Genomic DNA, 25,735 nt, shown 5'->3' on the forward strand with positions numbered 1-25,735 from the left:
TTCGCAGTAGTTCCGCGATATGGGATACGAGGTGTGGGGAATACAGTGATAAAATCAAAAGGAGTGAAGCTAGGAGGGAAGTGGCACGAAAAGTTTATGCCGATTTTTCTTTGCCGATCGGTTTTTGCTTCTCCTCTCCTGCTTCCTGGGGTTCAAACATAGTACTGACCTTCTATTTCACTGTAAACATTTTTTTTGTACCTTTGCAAGGTAAATCCTTGGAAACTCAAAGCAAGGCACAGCCTTGTAAAATTACAAATGGTACAAAGTATTGTCTTGCAGGTTTACGAGTGATATCGCTGGCAACTGAGTTTCCAAGGACTTTCCACCTGAAAGTACAAAACATTTTTTTACAGTGTAGGAAGATAAGTTGATTTTATTAGTTGCCTGGTGTGAAACCAGCGCGAAAAGAGTCTTCACACGGCTGTCAACTAGTTGAGAGTCAGCCAGGCAACTTAGTTGAATCAACCAAACCACTTCGTCTGATAGGTGCCTTAAAGATAAAGGCTGGCTGCGCTTCCCTATACCATTTACAATACTGTATGTAGAATTTTTTGCACCTAAAATAACCGCGAAATCTACTTTTTTTAAGCATTTTTCACTGTCCAAAAATGACACATTGTAGAAGAAACCATGGAATAAAATTTGTGTTGACAAGTGCAATTGCTCTTAAATGCCATTTAATCAGATACTTTAATTACATATCGAGCGGTTTGTAAATGGCGCGTTGATACCTGGAGTTATGCACGTCTTTTGGCGACCCAACCAGGCGCCAACTTCAGGAGTGTGGCGGAAGGCCATTGAAGGTCTCCCGAAAACGTTCATTTAAGCGTAAATCAGCTTTAAAAGCGGGGTTGGAATCTAACTAACGACCACATTTCATAAGCGTAATGCTGCAGTGATCACAGTTGCTGAGGTCTCAGTGATTATCAAAAACAACTAAATAAATGCGAAACGTTTAAAATTTTACGTAGAATGATGCCATAAAAGCAAGCGAATTAAACAGTTTTGTACTTAAAGGGGACACACGTGCGCTTTAAATTTAATAAATATTTTTACTCTTTTTCACATAGTTAACGATTTTTTCTTCTTAAAACTAAATTTTATATAAAATATATACGTAAATCTCACGATACATGTTGAAAACTTCCAAGTGTGTAAAACTGAAGATCGATCACGTGTTTTTAATATTACGCAACACTAAGCAATCTCTGTATAAACTTTCCTGAAACATAAATGATTAAAAAGTAAAAACATTTTATTCCTGATAAAATTGAACAAAACTCAACGAACATACGTCACTGATGTTTTTCACTTATGGACAAAAAAATGAACCTACACACACACACACACACACACAGAAAAACAAGCCAAAATTAGTGGATGTCAGGTTAAATGAATTAGACAGTACAGAGAATTCCGTGGAAGGAATTAGCCAGAAAAAAAATCACGGCACAGTCGAACTCAGTGAGCTGACAACGACAAGACAGTTTTAAAAGGATGACATACAGTGAAAACCAGTAATGGCGTAGGTCGATAAAAAAATGATTTAAATCAGTCTTTTCTATCGCAAGAATCGTTCAAACAAAGTTGCAACGAAATTCACAGCACAAAAAATGAACAAGTAGGCTGCATAAAAAAAAAAACATATGACTTTGCTATAGTGTAAGAAACATAAATACTCGTATTGAATTTCTTGTTGCGGTTACTGTTACTTATTGCGTATCCAGTTTATATTAAAATTTTATAATTAATATTTTCACAATTAAATATATTTTGGTTATGGTACTTGTTTCGCATCACAAACATATTTAACAGCTTACTTTATTTTGACATTTTACTTTAAAATACAATTGGATATGTTACACGAAATAATGGATTCCGGGGAAAATGTTCACTATTGTGTATCCAGTTTATATAAACTCTTTATAATGAATATCTTAAAAATAAAAATAAAAATATCAATTTTTAATTATTAATTATATTTTGGTAACTATAAAGCTTTGTATCACAAACGCAATAAAGAACCATGGAGTTTGTTTCTTTTTGTTCACCCTAGCTAATGTTTCACAGCAAAGTGCGAGTTAATCGTAAACACGGCATGATTCGAATCTATGAGCTCAGGGTTGGTGTCAGAATGTTCGCGGCACAATGGAATCGTGCACGTGACGGTGTACAAACTTGCATGTCACATTTAATGTTTCGTAGCTGAAAGAAACAATTCCAGAAGGTTAGAACATTTTCTTTTATTTCATCGCGAACTACCTTCGCTTGGCTGATAACGAGAGCTCTTCGCGGATCATCTGGTCGGCAATAGTGCTGTGAAGTCACAACGGCGAACCACGTGTTCCTGAACAATTGTGTCACGTAAGAACTAGGCCACGAGAGGAAGCTTTGAACCTACAAATAGAACTGAGATATCAACTGTGATGCCTGGGATGATACATACGGAGAGCTTCGTGTCGAATTTTTAGGTTCTGAAGCAAGAGAACAGTAAGGGCGACGCCGTTGCTTGCATCATACACATCATCGACTTTATAAACGCAAGACGTTAAAATGACTTTTAATCTTGTTTATCCTATATTTTCATTAAATTTAAACGTGGGATAGATTTTCATTTATATGTGTTTTATTTTGAGGTGTTTGGAATCCAAAATTCTTTATTAATACTGAAATTCTTTACCATGTTTACATTTACAACATGGTATTTAGAGCTCTGTGTGCCTTTTTATGCTTCATGTAACTGGGCACCTAAATTAACTGGCATCGTCCTACCAGCAGTAACAGTGAAACAATAATTTCATATATAATCGGCTGTATAACGTAGACAATATCTTATACTAATGGTTTGGTTCAAGTCCACACCGGCTAAATGCCGGGTCAAGGAAGTAAGTGTTTATTATTGTAAAATTGTTTCTATTTTTGACCAAATTTATAGGGTATGATATATGCCAATACCTAGTACACAACAATAACAAAAACAAAAATATAAAGTTAAAACATATTGTCCTATATGGTATTTTGATGGAAGACCTTTCAACAAACAAAAACATGTAAGTTTTGCAAGCACAGAGGTTGCTACATAAAAAAATTTAGATGTTGGACATTCGTTATGAACATATAAAAATTAAAAGATTATTTATATGAGAGAGGAGTGGGATTAAAATCATTCCTTTATCACATGTGCTCAAACATTATGAGAATTGTAGAGCGTAGATAGCCATTACTTACTCATATCCACCACTACGTGTGAATGGTGTTGTAAAGATAGGGGGTGGCCACGTCCACTTGGTTACATGGTAAGTGTGTGAAGCCGTTTATTTCTTCAGTTAAATTTTGTGCCATATTGGTAGACCCCCAAAACATTGGCGGAAGTGTACCTTTCGCAATGTGTGCAACAGTTTTAAATGACTTGTTCTTCATGAAAGTGACTGTTTCTTACGACGGAGATTCTAATTCATACTTACCTACCATCATAAGACGTGGTCAAGCATCATTTCTGTAATGTTATGGGCGGAACGATATGGCTATGGCGAGGTTGAAAAGTGACTCAACTACGTGACAGCATGCCGTCTCCTGAAAGTTCCCCAACTCCAATGTGTCAAGGACAACCTGTGCACGTGAGCGCAGCAGGCTGTGCCGACTGCAGTCTCCTCGCAGGTTCAGCATGTTCGTGCACGACGGCATGATCATGCAGTTCCTGAGGGAGAACGGCGCCGACCCGGGGAAGCTGTTCCCGCTGACCGTGTTCCGGCGGCCCGGCTACGAGGTGCTGGGCAAGATGCGCTCCCCCAGGTTCATCAAGACCCACCTGCCCTTCAGCCTGCTGCCCCCGGGACTCCTCGACTCGGGCTGCAAGGTACCGTCTCACCAGGTCTCGCCAGGTCTCACGAGGTCTCACGAGGTCTCACCAGGTCTCACCAGGTCTCACCAGGTCTCACCAGGTCTCACCAGGTCTCACCAGGTCTCACCAGGTCTAACCAGGTCTCACCAGGTCTCACCAGGTCTCACCAGGTCTCACCAGGTCTCACCAGGTCTCACCAGGTCTCACCAGGTCTCACCAGGTCTCACCAGGTCTCACCAGGTCTCACCAGGTCTCACCAGGTCTCACCAGGTCTCACCAGGTCTCACCAGGTCTCACCAGGTCTCACCAGGTCTCACCAGGTCTCACAAGGTCTCACCAGGTCTCACCAGGTCTCACCAGGTCTCACCAGGTCTCACCAGGTCTCACCAGGTCTCACCAGGTCTCACCAGGTCTCACCAGGTCTAACCAGGTCTAACCAGGTCTCACCAGGTCTCACCAGGCACGAGTCCAGCGGCGGACACAGCTTAGCATCACGGGCAGGTCGGTGTCGCTGATGTTCTTTACTCGACTATTGCAATCAACTATAGGCGAACAGAATAGTTTTCGCGCGTGTTTAGGGCTAGGTCACTTTGTGTTCACTATTAAATGATATTTCTGCCCTTCGCCCACAGAGAAGTAAGTACTTGTCTTGGTAGTGTGTACATAAACTCTTCCCCCTGTTTTATAATCGTAAAAAATCTATAAATATCTAATATTACTACCAACAAAACGGAATAATTAAAATTATAAAAAAAAAACAGGTTAGAAGGTGTCAATAATGGGGAGTCAATAATTTTGGAAAAAATAACAGCATCTTAAAAAAAATCAATTTTAACGTATTTGTAACGTCGTGAAAAGTCATTATTGCAACAAATTATTTGTCTGCTTTTTAACAGTAATAATGTTTTAAAAAAGTGCACACTATACAGATTTGGACAAGCGATGACACTCCCATATGACTACGACTGCACGAGTCACTTGGTTTATCGAGATATTGTTTACAATAACTGTTATCTTAGCAGCGATTTGTCAGTAAATGAGTGATCACTGATGTTTTACTTTGTCCCATCTCTTTCGATCCGAGTATTTTACTGAAATCCTGGGGCCATTGGGGCTTAGAAGGTTTGTGTACAGGACAGGGGCGCAACAACTAAATTTCCAAAAAGGGGGGGGGGGGGGGCAATATACCTTTTTATAAAGAATCATCTTTCCCCCCTATTGAAGCGGGGGGTCCGGGTGTCCTCCCCCGGGAAAATTTGTATTTCAAGGTGGAAAATGGTGCTATTTAAGCAGTTTTATTATCTAAAAGCACAGCACTTTCTTTGCCCTCGTTTGCCCCCACTTCAAGGTTTCAGAGTTGGGGGGGGGGGGGGGCAAAATACCCTTGCCCCTCCCTGTTGTTGCGCCCCTGGCACAGGAGCTAAAGCAACAAAACAAGGTAACACGCGCGGCAGTTTTCATGTATTCTTTAGTTGGAGCAAACTATGGAAATACCTCCACATTCCATCTTTTCTAATTCACGCTGTTGACTATTGTGGATAATCCCTATGCTGTAACAGTGAAAACGCTTCCACTCAATATTATAATGACCTGGTGGGTAGCAATAACCTTAGTACTGCTCAGGAACGGATATGAAAATATGGGGAAAAATTATATTTGTCACATTTATTTCAAAGTGAACTTGAGTGAATAGAATGGAAGGGAATGGAATCCTCTAATTGACCCTGATGATGGCCTCTGTTGCTCTTAGAATATGCTGATGTAGCTGATAAGAGTTATCATTTGCTTCAGATAAATCACATCACGATGATCAATGGATTTCCTTTTCAATTAAAACACATTTACCGGAAATGTAAATGTGAATATAGATCTTCGTGTTACTGAGAAGAGAATGTCTTAAAACTTTAAATTAAACAAATATGGTTCGCAAGAATGTTTATGATTTGTACAAAATTAATCTAAATAGTGACAGTTTTATGAACGCTTGCGTAAAGGAGGTTCTGTATTTAATCTCAACGAAACTATTGTAAGAAATTAAAACGAGAAACTCCAGGATTGTTATTGCAAATCTGATTTGAGAAAATATCACAAAATTACAATTCCATAAGACGCAAATTTTAAGGCCAAATTTTATTAATTTTAAACAAAAGACTAATTTCACTAGTTCTGTACATAAAAATAACAGCTAATAGAACTGAAAATATAAACCCAGATGTTATATGCATATTTCACGTAGCAAACATAAAAGGTTTTCGTGTTAGAAACTTATTATAATAATATGTAAAGTATACAATTTTGCAAATACATTAGCTGTTGGGTTTTGTTTTTATTATTATTGTGTGTGCTTGCCTTTTGTTTAAATGTGGATGATGTATTATTTGAGCTGAACCCGAAATAATTTAAATATTTTGCGTTGAACAACTACCACTGAAATTAGTTTTGCGATTACACAATCCTAACAAAAATAATATGTACTCGGGAATCTTCACAATTTTTACTGTATAGTAAACTTCTAAGCAAGGTTTATGGTAGATAAATCTTGACTGATTACGAGTTCCTGTCAAGGCGTTAGAGTGAGTGGAAGGAATTTATCAGTTGTCCCAACCTGCTCGGTTACGAAACGGATAGTGGTTCAGAATTTTTTTTGTAGTTACGAAATTCTGATAGCCTTCTTCCGAAATGGTTAGGTAACGTTTGATGTGTATGCTAGTAAACTGCTAAGCCAGACACAGCCAACTTTTAAATAACAAGCGCCGATTAAAAAAACCGTTGGCAGAAATTTGTATCCACGAGGTGCGTTCCAAAACTAAAGAGAGTAATTTTAGTACCTTCCACTAAGCGCTTTGGCGGGTCCCATCGAGGTGTCGTGCAGAGGTAAGGTTCATTAGGAAGAGATTTCGGCCAGCCGTCAGTAGCTCTGTGACTTTCAGTCGAGTGCTTCAATTACACGCGCGTGTTCTCAATTCTGGTCGTCGCACGGCAATATGCAGCGTTTCCTCGAACAGCGCTATGCGAATAAATTTTGTTCGAAAATCAATTAACCAGGACCGAGTAATCCTTGAACGATTGCGGAAGAGAGTTTTGAAGGATGAGGCCGGAATTGGCCTCTTCATGGATCCTGCATCACGACAACGCGCCCTGCCACACTGCCCTGTTCATACGCGAATTTTTGGCTCAGAAAAACGTACCAACACTTCTCCAGTCACTATACATTCCAGATATGACCCCTGCGATTTGTTTACTTTTTTTCCCAAGCGGAAATTGTATCTCATGGGGGCTCATTCTGGTACAATCGGAAACATTTAACAATATGTGTCGAGCACTCTCCACAGTCTTACAGAAAACGACTTTGCCAATTACTATGAAAATCGCTGGAACCGCTGTATAGCTTCTCAACGATCATACTTTGAAGGAGATAACATTAAATTGTATTTTTTTTCTCAATAAATAATTTTTTTTAAAATCACTCGTTACTTTTGGAACCCACCTCGTAGTGTCGTATTTTTAGTATGTAAAACATCCCCATCTATGTGATCCTGAGTTGATGCCATTTAAGTTCGTAGTAAAAACATTAGTCAAAGCACTTGAGAATTGTATTTGCGAAATAACAACTATAATCTATAGCACGGATGGCAAACCAATGACATACGTGCCAGTGGTGGCACGTGGGTAAATAATTAGGGCACGCCAATAATGAAATAATCTATGTACTTTATGAATAAAACATTTTTTAAATATAATGAAAGAATCTAAGTACTTGATAAATTAAATGTACTTGATAATGAAAGTCACATAAACAATCTAGGTACTCGATTTAAAAAAAAACATTTTTCATATATATTTAACATCATGTGACCTTTGTTTCGGTGTCAGTACAGTAACAGTGAGTGCGCACTTCATTTGTCTTCATTTTCATTTGTTTTCGTTTGTACGTCGTCGACTGCTATTAAGTTTTCCAAAGTTTTCAACATTTTTCAACGACATATCCTTCGGCAGCATTGCTAGTTTGCAAAAAAAAAAAGTGCAAGTTAAGTGTCAAAGAGACTTTAAATTTTGATGGACTGAGGAATATGGCATGATTAATCAAGGAGATAAAGCAGTGTGTGTTTTTATGTTCTGGAACATCGTCTGTAAGTCTGTAAAACGGCATTAGGAAACAAATCACAAATCTCTGTGTCAAGGAATCGATCCAGAGCAAAATTAATTTATTGCATGTGCATTGAAAGCGAGGAATAGACAGTCGACTTCTATCATTAAGTGTGTTAGTACGGATTGTCATACAAGTGCCGTACGTTTCTCAGCGGCAAATATCAATGCCCAGCATGGAAAACCTTTTAATGAGGGTGAATTTATGAAAGAAGCTTGGTTAGCATACGACCCTTCACTTTTTGATTATTTTGAAAATAAAAACGGTAATTCAGCATATCAAAGATATTACTTTATCTAGAAACACAATTAAAGACAGATCTTTAAACTGGCATAAAATTTAATGAATAACAAAAAAAAAAGACATTAAGTCCTCTCCTTTTATTTCGCTATGTCTCGTCGAAAGTACTGATGTAATATATCTGCTCGTTTAGCTTTGTTTATTTCGTCAAAGAAGAATTAATTGCGTTAACGTCGTCAACTACTAAGGGTACAGATATTTTTACGGCTGTTAAAATCACTTGTTGAGAAAGAAATTGATTTAAGTAAAAATTTTTCGATGACTGATCCTGGTCCAAGTATGGTGGGGGAAAAATGTTTTTATCAGTACATTTCAAGCACACATAGGAAATTATATTCTTGAATTCTACTGCATCATTCATCAACAAACCTTGTGTGCCAAGAGTGGTTTTGTCTCCCTTGAAAATATAATAGCAGTAGTCACAAAAATAGCGAATGTCGTATCGTCGCAGGCTTTAAATAAATTAACATTTGATGCTTTGTTGGATGAAGTCAACTGCTTACTTATGTATAACCAAGTTCGTTGGTTGAGTTACGGTAACGTACTTCAAAGATTTGTTGATTATTTGGAAGAAAATTAGGCTATTTTTACAAATTGAGGGGAAAATTGAACAATACACGCAATAAATGAATGTTATGTGACGTTTAGAATTAAGGTTTTTTACAGACTTGTGCTAGCATTTCAATTAATTGAACATAAAGCTTCAAGGTACAAATAGAACGATTATCGTCATGATAGATTTCATTCGTGCTTTTGAGGCTAAAATGCAAGTTTATAGTAACGATATTCCTAGCAAAATCAACGAGCATTTCCCAAACTGAAAAATAAAATCACCAAAGATTTAGATTTACACGAAAAGCCAGACGAAGAAAAGATCACTAAAGAGTTTAATTCAGTAATTCATTCAACAATCGAATTTTTAGCAAGATTTTGTCAGTTCAAAGAATTATCGAAACATTCAAATTTATTATGTATCCTAATGTGACTTCAGATTTAACTTGTCTAAATTAGATTGGTTGGAGATTTAAGAAATTGAAAAGCAGCTATTGACTTCCAATCTAGGTCAATGTGGATTTAAAAATTTAACGAATTAAGGAAAGAATTGGAATGAAATAAAATAGAAAGACAATGGGGAAATATAAGTAAAAAATGCCAATACCAAAATTATGGAAAAGTGGAATTCAATTCCAGATATATTTAGTTGTATTAAGAAGCTGGCTTTTGCTATCTTAACAATATTTTTATTTACCTATGCTTGTGAGTCATTATTTTCAGACATGAATAACATTATAAACCTGCATCGAAACCGTTTGTCAGATTACTCCATTAAAGCTTGCATTCTGCTAAAAGTAACAAAGTACGAGCCTAATATAAGATAATCAGCTTCTTATTTGCACTAGCAGAAATCAATCTAAACTTTTATTTTATTTAAGTAAGCATAAAATAGTAAACATTTCGATTGCTGTAAAAATTTCGAGTTGCAAATAAAGAGTTTTTTAAGTTAGTAGCATCTAGTTTTATTTTTATAAATTATTATCACTAAGTCAAGATTCTTTGATGGCACGTCATAACCACATTATTATTATTTGCTTAAAAAAAATGGTACATTTACCAATAACGGTTTGCCATCCCTGATCTATAGAAATGACATGTAAAGTTATAAATAAAAAATTAAAATTTTGAAATTTTTTCGCTCCTTATTTTGTTTCCATTTATTTTAGCAGTCGTGCCTAGCAATCCTTGGTACGAGCGAGGTGACCACTGCTTAAGCCTTTGAGAAATTAAAAATGCTCCCGCACCACAGGTTAGTCGTCTGTGCACTAATTATCTGACATAAAAAAGAGACGTAAAGCTAATACGCGAAACATATGTTGTACATTTACTACTTACTGTACATTTTAAATTACAGTAAATTTAGGGAATTTTTACGAAGAGAATACCCCAAAAAACAAAGGTTTATTCGTAGTTCTATATCACGGATTATTCGCAAAATCTACGCTACATTCTAACTTTCAAAGTACACAGGTACGTTTGAACAAGAAGAGTGTCTGTGATGTATAATTAGCAGAATTATAATAGTCCGTAGCCTTCTTACGTCTGCCAACCGTCTGTGGATCACATGACCTGCGGCCAGTCAGAAGGCTCGTAAAAACGCGTCCGTCCGTCCGTCAAAATTTAGCAAGATAAAATTGTTTGATGATCTATGGTTCGGTTTCACCAATGAATTGTCATAAGAATACAGGCGCGTGGAGTTTGATGTTCCGTATTATGACACTGCAGTTGTTAAAACTCACGTCCAAACAATTAAATCACGCCTCTGAATTTTTTTCCGAAAACGACATATATAACAAACAACATCGATGTAAATTTCTCAGAGAAAAACATAGACAGTTCGTAGCACTTATTTGGGGAAATATTCTGACGGAAGGATGAAGACTCGTAAATCACTTGGCTAGATGCGTGGAGTTGACGGACGTAAGAGTGACGGACGTACGGAGGTGATGGGCTGTTGTAATTCCGGTTCTACAGGTTTATGAAAGTTTTTTTTCAATCAAACGTAATATAGAAATCAAATTAAATTAAAGTAATCAACGTAATAAAATTTGTAACTAGTGTTCTTTACAAGTGTAATGTGAAAATCTTAGCATTTACCGTTGCCGTACCATATAGCTGTTGAAGTAGGTAACGGTTGTTAACAGGTCGTGTACATGGCTAGGAACCCCAAAGACGTGGCTGTTTCTTACTTCCACTTCATCCGGCTCATCCGCTGCATGGGATACAAAGGGGACTTCGAAACCTACTGGAACCAGTTCGAGAGGAATAAGCGTAAGTAATCTGCAAAGCTGCATGGCAATGAACACCTAGTTTGTACACTATATGTACACACATACATATACATATGTGTTTGTAAGGGGAACGGAAATACTAATGTAAAATTACAGATTTTTATAAAAAATTTTACATGTAGGGTTACATGAAAACAACTGTAACTCTGAATAGCTTCGAGTATCATATGAGCACTTTAATAAGCACAACAAACTAAAATAAAATAAAATAATAAAAAAATCGATATTGCGATTATTTTTCATGGTTAAAAAAACTATGCTTGAATTAAACATCAATTTATATATAAAGTTATGCGCTAATTTTCATAACTTTAATTTTATTTCGAAAAACGTATTTCATATATGCGAAAATAACCATAGCCATGTGTTGTAAAAATTTACAATATCTTTCTTGTAGTGTCACAAAATATTTATTGGTAATTTGTTTCTAAAATAATCATTCTTATATTTCACTTTATGTTTCATTCAAGACAATTTTTCAAAACACGGAAAATACATTCGAATATTAAAATTTTTTACTTTATTTTGTTATATCATGATTATTAATATGCGCTTTTAATACTGAAAAGTTACTCAGGTATCATTTTACAAATAACGATAACATTTAGAGGTACTGGGACAACACAAATCATAAATGCCTGGGTAAGAATCCAAACTCAATTTTACTGCGAACACTATTTTGTAGTGATACAGCTGTTTTCAGCTAAACGTACACATTTAAGTATATCTGTTAGTTTACCGAAATATTTCTGTTCCATTTACAGAAAAAAATTAAAGCGAGGAAGAATATCAATAGAGTACCATATAAAATTGAATCTGGGTAAAGCTATGACAGTAGACAGGGTCAATTTTGCTTTTCGAAAGCAGATTTCCAGGTGCAAAAACTGGTTCATGTTTACAACTTGCATACATTGCCTTTCCTAATCTTTAAACGTGCTCTTTGGAAGTTGACAAACTACTGACAGACATTAAACGTTTTATCTGCAAGATAATTTCCAGATAACAGAAGCACTTTTCATGGCGTGGTTTAAATTTTACCTTGGCAGTACTAATTGTTCACTTTAGACCTTCGTTGGTACATGAGAACTTGCAAGCTCTTCATGAGATAATGTGTGTGGATATCTTGAAGTTTATGTTCTATGTTCTACATAATGAAGTAGGTTTTTGAAAAAAAGAAAAAAAACCTACACAATAACCCATTAACATCGAATATATATATATATTTTAACCGACTTACCACTCTTTATAAAAGACAAAATAGACAATATACGTTCAACCACATTGCGAGTGATATTTCTCTAACTCCAGAGTCTATTAAATTTTTTGGACTGTTCCTGTTCAGATTGATGTCAACATACCTTAACAGGTTAAACGATCTGCAATAAATATAATTATTAAATATTTTTATGTTAAGTCGTAATTTGAAATTGTTATCATTGAAACAGCTGGCCACTAAATTACAAGTTTATATCAAGTTATTCTAATAAATTTAGGCGTGTCTCGGTGATAGGTGGGAAATAACATTTTCCACCCTTTCTGCCCATCATGATAAGCATCGCCTTCCCATCGTGGATACAGGTATTTGTTTAAGATTGAGATAGCTTGATTTTATACATAATAAATATATATGAAATTACTTAGGAAATTTACAAGAAGGAAACAGAAAATTGCACTTTTTTTTGTGTTGTTTAGTTCCTTGGACTCCATATTGGTCACACTTAAAGGAAGGTTGGGACAGGAGACATCACCCCAACGTTATGTTTATCTTCTATGAAGATATGCTTAAGGTAATCTTAATGCACCGTTTTAGAATGTAATTCTTAACTTTGTTATTATTATTATTTGTAAGTTACATAAGTATTGCATCATTGTTAAGGTAACATTAAAACGTAGTAATATGATAGAAAAATGGATTGAATTAGATCAAAAGTTTAATAGATGTTAAAAATGTGTTTGTAACTACGGGTTCACATTAATAACCTTTTATTTTGTCATTGTTTGGTGTAAAATATTTGAAAAAATTCGTAGCCGTGTTACATTTGTATGTATATTCTTGTATTTATTTTTGAATGATACAAAAGTTGGATCCCATATCCTACAGATATTTCTTGGAAAATGAGACATATTTCGATAGTAAATATTTTCGAGAGAATAATAATGGCTTCACAATCTTGAAAGAAACTTTTTGGAAACGTAATTTTTGCTAAATTTTGTGCTATTATCGAAATTTAGTAAACGTACCGTAGGGATTGTAGTGGCATCAAAATTCAACAATTTACGGATGGTTTTATTGATATGACAGTCACTAATTTAATGGCAGCTATTTATGAGGTTACATGGTGTTTTCCTACTTTATTTAAATTTGTCTGAAAGGACTGTACATTCTGATAAGCTGGTACGTTCACCAGTCAAATGTTCTTTAATTGAGATTAGCTGGTTCTACAGCCAAACTATAGCAAGCTCTGTTAACTGGTTGAAGCCAAATGAAGGCAATCGCTGTTTCTCTCATGATTTTCTGAGTTGTGTCTGGCCAGTGAGACATTATGCACATTATATGATATGCTCAGCTAAGTTTTGTTAGGTTTTGAACATCCGTAGGTAAGAGGTAATTTCCACCCTGAAAATGGGACTAATACGTCCATATAACTAATAGCGATATTTCCGTTTGACACGGCTCAACCTAAAACAATTATAAAATTTTGACCTTGGTCGAAAAAAGCCTGCAAACTTTTAACTTTACTATCTAAATTTAAACAACAATTCTTAATATGTACGAAGTTTATAAACATACTCAAGATAACTTTGAATAACCAATTTAAACCAGTAGATTTTCCATCAGTCTCAACATTCTTTTTTTTATCTTACAGTAATATACCGGATGTCATAAAGTACTTTAAAAAACATGACATTATTAAAATAAATTAGTAGGCTATTGTTCCAGCTGTTAGATTTGTGGCAAACATCATAAAGTAATTTATTCAGCTTTATCCACGTAAATACTGATTTGCTATATGAAGGGTTGCAATAATTGAGTGGGTGAAATTGATAAGGAAAAGATTCCATTTCCATAAACTTTTGAGAAAATGAAAAATAAAAGCTGTTTTGTTACTAAAAGATGGGTTGAATGGTAAAACGTATAGAAAACATTTGCTTATTATGATGTAAAGAAATGTAATTGTACCTGAAATATGTAATAAATACCTTTAATGGACAGGGAGTTATATTCGATCAAAGTTGAAATAATGTTTTCCTTTTTAATCTCAGTGTGTTGAAGACTCTCTTAAATTTGACAAAACAATAATTTACAGACATTTATTAATAATTAAGTGCTATTAGTTACAGGAATAGGCATTATAATTTACACTATAATGTTTAATTTTAACAAAAAAAAAGTCAAATGCGTCATCTTCAGACTACACAGTATTGTCACCCAAGGCAAAGTTGTTGTCATGTCTAAACGTCACCATAAAACGTTTTGTACTTATCATAAGAATATTGTTTATTTTGTGAAAAGTCTTCAATATTCTTATATTGATGGTAACACTACCACAGTAGGCACATAGCTAGTTTTATATTATCATGTATACATTTTCCAAAGGTGCTGTTTGGAACGACAGAAAATTTAATAAATAATTTTTAATAGCGACTTGGAAATTTCGTGAAATTACTTGGCATCAGGCTGAATTTCAAAGCCTTATAAACATACTACCAACGTTTTCTTTAATATTGGCTGATTCCTCAGTGAAAAACACATTTTTTCTTGTTGACTGCCACTATCTGATTCGCTTACTTCCCTCTTAGCCGGGCATCACTGGCTCTCGGTCATGGAGGAGCGCGTGCAAAGAACTGCGGTCCAATCACGAACACAGTGTAATGAGTAAGAATGTTTGCATTCTAGCTTGCGTCCACATAAATCCGCAAAATTCACGTAACCCTAAACCATCATCAAACCTGATCGAGCACCCTTGGTCAAAAATGCTTTGGGTGTTGGAATTTAGCGACTGTTAGTTAAAATCTTAACTACGTCCGTTGAAACACCCAACATATAGCTTTATTAGGAAAGAAATGGTTAATGATATAAAGTAACTAACTATTTCGGGAAACCATGGGGAGCCGTAAACGTTATGCCCGTAACAGGGATTAGAACTCGAGTCCTCTGAATGCCAGTATAGTTTATAACCCGCTGTGCAACCTCGCTCCATCCGAGTCCTGTGTTCCGTTAGAAACAAGTGTTTTTGCCGTAGATTTGAAAACTTTTTTTTTTTAGTCACCCGTATGAGTTTGTATTCAAAAATAGAAAAATTCAATACATTTAGATTTGCGCAGACCCCTGGATGATTTCCAACCAGTAGCCAATTTGGTCTGTTCGTTAACGTTCAAGCGATCCTTTTTTAACAACGTGGTTTTCGCTGAGAGGAAAATAAATTATTTACAAAAATATATTGAATTAAAATCTCTGTTTTCATGAAGTAAAATAATAGGCATACGCTACGATAAAAGGCAAAGAGATATTAAAGACGTTTAACGTTTTTCGTTAATCTCGTCTTATTTGCTTAGATTAAAAAAAAATATTTATTGGTCAATTATAATTATATATGTATATTATTAAAATTGGCTGATGAGTTATAATAAAAAAAAATGGGTGCGTGTACTTAGGTACGCGCGTGAGAAGTATATACTTGTTTGGCATCATTGAAAAATAGTTTTTAATTGCATGCAAAATAATTCTCCATGGTAGCGTTAAACGAACGTTTAACGCAACCTTGTTGGAAGTCGCATTAGAAGTACAACTTCAATAGAACAGTTGGGCTAGTATTCACGAAGCTGTTGCCAGCAACCACGGAGGGCGGAAGCTGCGGGTCGCAGACAGACGAGCTTCCCACCCAGTGTTGTGACGACGCCCACGTGTGACGACGCCCGCTCGTGCCGGCAGGACCTGTCCGCGGTGCTGGAGCGCGTGGCGCGGTTCGTGGGCCGGCCCGTGTCCGAGAAGCAGGCCGAGGCGCTCAAGGAGTACCTGCGCATCGACAACTTCCGCCGCAACCCCGCCGTCAACATGGACTTCCTGAAGAAGGCCGGCCTGCTGGCGTCCGGCGAGGAGCCCTTCATCAGGAGGGGTGAGACCCGTCCTGATTGGTCCGCGCGGCGCGGGCGGGCGGTCCGGGTACCGTCCCTTGGTCCCGAACGGAACACTCGCGATATTTGAGTTCCCGGTTCCCGTTTGAAAACTGAAAACATGCATGAGAACAATAAGCAAAGGAAAAAAAAAACATTTACTGCGCTCTAGCGACTACTTTAGAATTCAGGATATACGGAAATCGGACCAGGGCCGGCGCGTCCATATAGGCGAACTAGGCAACCGCCTAGGGCGCCAAGTAGCTGGGGGCGGCACAGCACGACACATAACAGCTGATATAATATGTTTAACGATTATTGAAACTAGATGAAAATGGATTTTTTTAACAGTTTGGAATGTTTATATTGATATAAGTAATTATTTAAAGTCCACGGTGACCTGTTTATGATTTGAAATAAGTAAAAAAGTAAAAAAAAAACACAAACCTGCTTAAATTTGATTGTTGACAAAATCTTAGGCTTACGTGATGTAATTTGTGGTAAGGAAAATTTTTTTGGGGTGTCCGGGGGGGGGGGGGGATAAGGTTTTTCGCCTAGGGCGCCAATTTACCTTGCACCGGCCCTGAATCGGACATCACAGTTGTAGACTGAACGGTTTTCCGTGCTACAATGTAACGTCCTTCACATCAGGATAAGGACACAGGCCGCCCACAGGGTTCGGACTGTTTTAGACGTTCCTGTACGCGATCACATCTGGTTAAGAAGGTTTAGTTTTTCATTTATCTCGCCAAAAAAAAAATACCTCAGGTTAATTATGTAGCTGTTGCAACTTGTGATACAAAGAAGTGCGGTGAAAATTTTCGTTTGAGTACACGCCAACACCTAACGTAATTACGGGTGTGATAACGTTCTCATGTAGAAGGTGAACGTGGTGAGAAAATGTACGATATTTACATAAATGATTACTTAATAAATTTTCATAGACTTAGAAATTGTAAACTCGCACCTAAATGATATTTAGTTTATCTCCACCCCACAATATTATTCATCGATGTATTTTCTGGTACAATTTATTAACTGGAAATTTGCATTGCGTCGTTTTAACCGGCGAGTTTCTATCACCACAGACCGGGAAAAATTCGGGATTTCAAAGACCAACAGGAGAGACTCCACGATCATCCGTGTACCCAGGGAAAATTACATATGTTCATTTGGCTACTGACTCGTGACACCTGTTAACTGGGATGTTCGTGATTCGATACTTTTTTTTTTGTTGAAAGGAAGGTTTTTTTTTTTATTTTGCGCTGGTACAGAGTCATTCAGCAGATAAACTGTGGCCCGATCACAAACGTATTATAATATGTTTTAATATGTATTATTATGTATTATATATTATTTATATATTTAATATGTAATATTTAATATTTATTATAATATATAAAAATGCTATGTATAATAATTATATGCACATTGGAATGAATTGTTGTATCTACTATTTTCTTGGTAAGTTAAATTTACGCCATATGTTTGTATCCCTTACATATAGCTTATGGTTAGTACGTCCGATGGGGTAATTTCCAGGAATTTAGTTAAGGTGGGGCAGAAATGTCAAGTGAAAAGTGCTCTATAGGAATGTCAGTACATTTTAATACAATTTATCATTGGGTCCACAATAATTTAAGTGTTAAGTAAATTCAATAGGCTTTTCACTTAGGGCATTAATTTTTCATGGTCTTCCACCAACCGAAATAACTGGATGATTTCGAGAAATTTTTTTTCCCCGCAGGTGTGTAGGCAGGTGTATGACTGGGGCGGGTGTCCTTCGCAGGCGCGGCTGGCAGCTCGCGGTCATCGCTGCCCGTGGAGCTGGAGCGGCGCGCGGACGCCTGGGTGCGCGACAACGCCCTGCGCACCGGCGTCGAGCTGCCGTGACCTGCCGCGACCTGCCGAGACCTGCCGTGACCTGCCGTGACCTGCCGTGACCTGCCGTGACCTGCCGAGACCTGCCGTGACCTGCCGTGACCTGCCGTGACCTGCCGAGACCTGCCGTGACCTGCCGCCACCCTCCCCCGTCCTCGGCAGCACTGCAGCTGCAGGCTCGGTCTCCGAGTCTGCGATCCCGCACGGAGAACCGTAGAAAATCTACTGACTCTCGCGGGGAGGGGGGGGGGGGGAAGAAGAAGTTTACGCGCGAAGATATTTCTCACTTTGTGCTCGGTATAATCTCTGCTCATTAAAGCGTTGTTGTTTCGAGGCCTATTAATGGAGACATTCGAGACGGTCCAGAATGCAACTGTTTCTGCAACTTACCTTCCTTTCCCATTGGATCACGGGTTACTCGACACAACCCGAAGGACTAGAAGCCAACGAAAAAAAATATCTACACAGAAAAGTATTTTTTTTTCTGTAATTTCACAATATATTCACTTGGGAACCAGTTTAAAGAAATAGTTTGTACAACACTTGGCGATGGTAAATTTTGCCTATATGAAATATGTTTCAGATAATACTGAATGTTTCCTACGAAAAATTGGTGCATAAATTTATATTTTAATTTATGTTTCACTAAAGCAAAAGTTTTTCAAACCATGAAAAATCTGATTGTTTATTCAACAATTCGGCTTTATTTTGTTTTTTCATGCTTGTTATAAGAGCCATAAGGCTATTCGGTAAAATGTTGACACATTACTTTAACTATTGGACGTACTGGGACATCACATAGCATAAAGTATTACTGCATACCCTATTTTGAAATGACATATTTATTTTCATGAAAAATTATAACTTTGCAAATATCTGTAATATTACGTAAATATTTCTGTTCCATTATAAAAAAAAAGAATTTAAATGTAGGAAAATCTCCCACCTAATCACGCATGACCCGGGGAGAAGATGAAATGTGTCAGCATTTGATAATCACATCAAACGTCTCTGAAAATCTAATTCAGAAATACGGCAATCGAATTATCGTCGACCGAGTAATTAGTGAGAAAGAGCCAGTGACGGAAGACAGACGTTGAAAACAGGAGCACAGAGTGTTGAAACGCAACATGCAGTCGAATATTCCCAGGAGACAAACTGGCTCCTGTGAGCAGCGCACGGGCCCAACACAGGCTTACCATCTGCAAACAGAACTGCCAACCTCAGCTGATTTAATCAATTGAATATGTGATTGTTCATGTTGGTGCTTCGAAAGACACACGATTTATGTTAAAATTTTTAACAATATAAAATAGTTGTTTGACACTGAACACATTTAAATGCATCAGTAATGAAGTATCAACATAACTGCGCCAAAATTTGGGACATGCAGATTATTGTGAGTATTTATAACCGCAACGTACCAACTGCCTCCACCACTACACACGCCTGGCGTCAGTTCTGTTAGCGAATAAACCGAATGTCGGGTTACGCGGTCCACATCCATCATTGTCCTATGCGGACAACATATTGTTTTTGTTATAGGCCACCATTTCAACAGTGATGCAAGAAACATCGCGCACGAAGTTTCAAAGATGTTTGAACGAAATATCAAAACAGAGGCGACATTGTGCACTAAATTTAAATTATTTTCTAGTTTTTATCCGTAGTGTGTACGTAATAAGATGTCTTGATTTGAAACTAAGTTATATATTTTTTTGTTTCTTTATTCCTTCACATATATATTAGCTTCTGTATTTGAAAAAAATGCACATGATCAAAACAGAAAAGTAATGAGTCTCTTGCTTAAGTTTGTCGCTTAAGGCTATATTTGTAACAGTGATGTGTTAAAAGTCTAAAATATTTTACAATTAAAACGAATTTAATCCAAGTATCTGAAGCATAATTCTGTTTTAGTATATGGTTTTGTTTACTTTGAAGTCAGTGAACAAATTCTGGGAATCAGCAAATAAAAGCAAAGTGATTGTTTTATGAATTATTATAAAATCACTTTTATAAACAAATGCAATGTTGTTATTTAAAGTTTTATTTTTACTTTACTTTGTGCTGTAAAATACACTTCATTCTTTAAGCAAGAAATTTTTTCATTAAGTGTCAAGAAAAATTTTTTGTATTACAAAATATTTACCATTTTAATACATTCATATAAGTTCCATGGTACATGCTGGACTTAATGCATTTATATTCAAAATAACGCAATTTGCTTTATGAAACATATCATAGCTTTGTGAGAAACCAACAGTATTTTATCTTTCCATGAACGTAATGATTTTTTCCATGTTGCAAAAAGGTTATCAAATCAGAATCTCCCCAGAAGTGCCAAATAACAATATATTAGTCCCTCCAAATACTGATAAGGCAGATTTGTCAGCACTGGATGAGTTCCTTCTCAGTGTGTGCTTCACGTCACGCAAGACGAAGTGACGTTACATGCAAAGTTCACTGAGAGACACTTTGACGATGCATCAGTGTCCTAACACACAAACCAAGTGAGAAGTTTAGCTTCAGCCGAAACCTCTTCTCCATCGTCGGCATACCTCATAGGCGGTGTTAAATGTGACATATTTTTTCTATTTTTGTAAGTAATCTGCAATTATAATTTTGTAACCACAAACTCAAAATTAAAAGTTTAAAATATATGTTATTTTACTAGGAACAAGAAAATTATATATATACATATATATCATTCTGAGAGATCAAGAGCAATTATTATGGCACTCCTGAGAAGACAGATAAATATTTACATATAAACTTAGTTTTCTTTGACTAATGTTTTAATTTTTGTAAATTCCGATCAAGCAAAGAGTAACTTTCATCATAAACTGCCACAACAACTTATGTAGGCCAAACATTACGCAATTTACGCACTTGTCTATAACAAGAATGGGATCAAACTCTGAACCAATCAGTTTAAAGGTTGTGCTTCAATGATTTCAAATAACAATATTTTTTTTTATTTTTAGGAAGTATTCCCTGAAATGAATATCAGTCAACATTCTTCAGTAGTTTAACAAAAAAAAAAAAAATGCTGAGGTTGTTTAACCTCACACTCATATGTAGGCTTGCATTAAATTCTTCAATCTCAGGGTCAGCACAACCTTTAAACTGATTGGTTCAGAGTTTGATCCCATTCTTGTTATAGACACGTGCGTAAATTGCGTAATGTTTGGCCTACATAAGTTGTTGTGGCAGTTAATGATGATAGTTACTCTTTGCTTGATCGGAATTTACAAAAATTAAAACATTAGTCAAAGAAAACTAAGTTTATATGTAAATATTTATTTGTCTGCTCAGGAGTGCCATAATAGTTGCTCTTTATCTCTCAGGATAATTGTCCGCGGCGTACTTACTCACTGAAATAGTTATTTCTGCCATTGATCACTGCTTGTCGTTGCGTCGGCAGGTTCACGTTAGGCTTGTCTGTGCTGAAGACGGACTGAAATTGAATTATTTTCCTGGAACCAGTCGCATACGATTCTTCAGTCAAATGAATGCATTAGTAATCACATACATTTATATTTGTCGTTAAATCGCTTTCAAATGAGATATTTTCTCCGGCTGCAGCAACTTTTTTTTTTTCAGATTGTGGTTCCCTATAATCACGATATATAATATTTTTAACTATAAAATAAAGACGTAGCTTAAACTCTTTGTCTTTTTTTCATGACAACTAACCGTCAATACAATTGTCAAAATTCAAAACTTAATTTGAAAAATTTAATTAGATTTAGATTTAATAAGTTTAAATTAGATGTTATTTAAAGTAAACGGACGTTTTACTGCCATCTTCGTCAAATAAATTTTACTGTAAAAACACTCGCAAAATTTTTTATATATAATGAGTCTGGATTCTAATAACAAACATTTGGCTGCAGGTTCCTTACGAAAAATTATGTAGGTAGTTGAAAACATAAAGTACGCCTTATGATAGAAGTGATTTTCAAGGTAGGTATATGCCGTTGAAGTTAAAGTTGGAACAACTGGTTTATTGCAAATAATGAAGAATGCATCAAATATAAAACATCAAGGGTCTGAATAATTTTTAAGTGAAATAGGTCCTACAATTACCGAAAAACTGGTTACTGACGTAAATGACTGCATATAGATGATTAAGGGTAAAAACTATTTTTTTTACTTTAAATTATGTGACCCAGAAGCATGAGGTTTTTCTTAAAAATAGATTATTAATTCAAATCTCAAAACTTATTTTCTTTAAAATATCTTTATAGGCGTGTACTTCACATAACCAGAGTAGCAGCTCTAGATGCTGGGTGTTTTGCATGCTGCATAACATACCAGGATTTGCATTATTTTGTTCCAAAATTACTGCTATTATTTCTCTAAAACAATGAGGTCAAGAGTAATGAAAATATATTTTTCTTTTTTTGAAGGTATTACTATCCACACACCTTACATTAAAATTTAAAATATTCTCTTTAATTTGTAATAATCATTTAAAGCCGCAATTTCAAAGGCGTAGGCACTAAGACCATAATTCATACATATGTTTTCAACTTTCTTTTTATATTTTTAGTTTACTGGCTGGATTTAGGCTCCCTAGCTATAAACAATTTTTATTGCGATTTTCCCTTGTTCTAAGCTAAATTTAGATGTGCCTCCTTATCACCGTTCCATTCATCCTGGGTCGCATTTGATTTGAAAACAATGTCGCAAATTGTTTCTGCCAGTAGCTTGCTGCGATGTTGTCGCATGTGGCGGAAGGCAGCTCCCCGTTAAATGTTGCAACACAGCATACAGTTCCCTCTGTGTAGTACCGGCTTAAGGTGGTCTTCTTGTTGGGCCTACAAACACGCGCAGAGCTTAAGGTGTCAAGATTTCTCAAAAGTTTCCGATATCGAGTATCATTCAAGAAATATTACAACCACCCAGACAATTTTTAGGTTTAAGGTGGTCAAGCACAATTTCCGTGATGTTTTAGGCGTGACAACATGGATATGGCGAGGTGGACAATTGGCTTCAAATACGTCACGGCATGCAGGGTCCAGATAATTTCTAAGGCCTAATTTATAAACTACGCCAAAACGCAAGTTCCCAAGACGCAAAATGTTCAGATACCATAATTTAAGAGTACCGGTAATAAACTACGCTAGCCGCAATGAAGCAACACAGGTATTGTTTAACTTTCAAATTTTTTTGTGTTTCGGCTTGCGTTTCCCACGGCCATATTTCAAGAGGCGTGTTCCGAAAACTGTTTAATAACCAGACAGGTTGTGCACAGAATCCCAGGATGTTCTGTTTATTACACAGATAATGTTTTCACTTGATAAATTATAAGACGTCTAAGTTAAAAAAAATTAATACGTCAAAATAAGCAATAAGCTTTTACGTTATACAAGTAATACGAGATGTATACAGAAATCAGTTTTATGTCTCCTTCATCTTATTTTTATGTTGGAAAGCTAAATTATTTAGTGGGACATGGTATCTCTTAAGTGCCATTCTCGAGTACACACCAATGGGTGGCCATTTCTATGCGTGCCTCAACAAAACTTGATAGACCATATGCTAGCTTATTTAAATATACATCAAAACTGTGAACAAAGAATCTGCTTAACATTTAAAAATGAACTATAAAGTTTAAAATAACTTGTAACTGTTAGTATAATATTTAATGTTTTCGGGAACTAGTTTCAGGAGTTTTATCTGTTGGAATGAAAAAAAAAATTGTCTCTTTTATAGCATTTGTAAAGAGTAAATTGATATTACACTTATAATATTAATCAATATATTATTATTTACATAATAGCACCGTGATAAATTTTTTATGTGTTGTTTCTTATTACATGCAGAGAAGAAAGTGTGTATTAACTGAATCTGAACTTTGTAATTGGTGTTCAAAATTTTTGTAAATAAATGTTGTTAAACGTTTAACCATCACACATTACTGCATTACAAACACAAATTTACAATGCCTATAAGTAGGCCTGAACATAAAGGTGATTACGAGGTGAAAAAAATATTATAATTTATAGAATTTTGTTTGGTAAACACTATGATGGATTTTTCTCCGAGTTCTCCTATAGTTGACAATCTTTCACGTTAAAATATTATGGCATTTTTTCTTTATATTTCTTTTTTCTCCTCAAGTGGAGAGACTTTGAACATAGTGAAAGGAAATAATACTTTCAAATCACATCACTGACAATTTATTTTGTAATCATAATACATATGAACTATCAAAAGAAGCCCAAAAAATAAATTTTGTTTTACTGTTTGAAAATTTTAAGTTAAGGGTTAATAATATCTTGAGTCTCGCGTAATTTATAAACGATAGTTTATTACTTTATAAACGACCGTTTATTTTGTTACATTGTTGGCGTGTGGCGTTGTTGCAGCGTTCACAAAAAAAAGTCTGTATTTTTACAAAAGATTCCTTTCGAAACCAGCTGCCAAGAAATAGTTTCTAATACACCAAGAAAGATATAGTAGCTTTGTACAACACATGACTGGTTATTTTTGCATATACAAAATACGTTTTCTCTGTACAAAAATTTGCGCATAATTTCTTTTAAACCATGCAAGAGGTATACGGTTAATAAATTATTTTATTTTATTTTGTTTTATTATGCGTGTTCAGGCGTGCAGTTAATACTAGAAAGCTACTCAGGGAATGGTTTACAAGTAACTTAAATTGTTGGCGGTATTGCGACAACACAAAGTATAAATGCCCGGATAAGAATCCGAAACCAGCATACCTGCGAACGCTATTTTGTAATGATACAGTTTAATCGCATGTAAACGCACAAATTTATAAAAATCTGTAAATTTACATGCATATTTGTGTTCCATTTATAAAAAAAACTAGCTAATGCCCGACATGCGTACCATTGCCAAGTTCATTTTTATTAAATTTAATTAAGGTGGGTTCACATATACCAACCGTCTCTTGATCTCTCGCCAATTCTCTATCTCTTTATCAATCACTCTATGTAAATATTTATATATCTATATATTTATAAATAAATATGTTCATATCTATATCTCTCTACCTCTCTCTCTATCTTTCTCTTTATGTATATATCTAAATCACCATCTCCATCTATTTTCTCTATATACTTATATATGTCTCTATATATCTCTGTATATATATTTATGTATGTCTACCTCATTCTCTATGACTCTCTTGAACTCTCTTATCTCTTTATTAATCTAACTCCCTCTATATCTTTATCTCTCGCTATCTCTATCTAGCTTCAAAGCCCTCTCTATCTTCCTATCACTCTATCTCTATCTGTAACACCATCTCCCTAACGCTTTTATACATATTCAATTCAAATTAACTCTGTTACGCGTGCGCACTCATACACGGAAAACACACGAACTGCCGCTAAATTATATGAGAGACACACACGCATTCGTTTAAATGATTCGCGCGTAAACCTATTGTAAAATGGTTTAACCAAATCAGAAATCTTTCGCCTGGCATTCGCACATAAAAACTCTTCAAAAGTTTCATCGCAACCGTATTCATGGGTTTAGGAACGCACGAAGGACAAACAAACAAACAAGCATACGGTAATTCATGTATGAAGGTGTACAGTGTTGTGTTCGCCGCGCGGC

The 25,735-nt window shown here is 35.9% G+C and overlaps 1 protein-coding gene across 4 annotated transcripts in view; it reads left to right on the plus strand.

Moving 5' to 3' along the window:
• LOC134530819 (sulfotransferase 1C4-like) overlaps positions 1 to 20,129 on the plus strand; it is a 47,928-nt gene extending 27,799 nt beyond the window's left edge. For all 4 annotated transcript variants that reach the window (XM_063366063.1, XM_063366062.1, XM_063366061.1 and 1 more), the window contains 5 exons: positions 3,661 to 3,859; positions 10,991 to 11,117; positions 12,830 to 12,924; positions 16,071 to 16,254; positions 18,042 to 20,129. In XM_063366063.1, coding sequence (XP_063222133.1) covers positions 3,661 to 3,859; positions 10,991 to 11,117; positions 12,830 to 12,924; positions 16,071 to 16,254; positions 18,042 to 18,145 — 709 coding nt within the window. In that variant the 3' untranslated portion in view covers positions 18,146 to 20,129. The remainder of the gene's footprint in view (positions 1 to 3,660; positions 3,860 to 10,990; positions 11,118 to 12,829; positions 12,925 to 16,070; positions 16,255 to 18,041) is intronic.
• The last annotated feature ends 5,606 nt before the right edge of the window (positions 20,130 to 25,735 follow it).

The sequence above is a fragment of the Bacillus rossius genome, chromosome 3 (assembly GCF_032445375.1).
Source record: "Bacillus rossius redtenbacheri isolate Brsri chromosome 3, Brsri_v3, whole genome shotgun sequence".
Taxonomy (NCBI): domain Eukaryota; kingdom Metazoa; phylum Arthropoda; class Insecta; order Phasmatodea; family Bacillidae; genus Bacillus; species Bacillus rossius.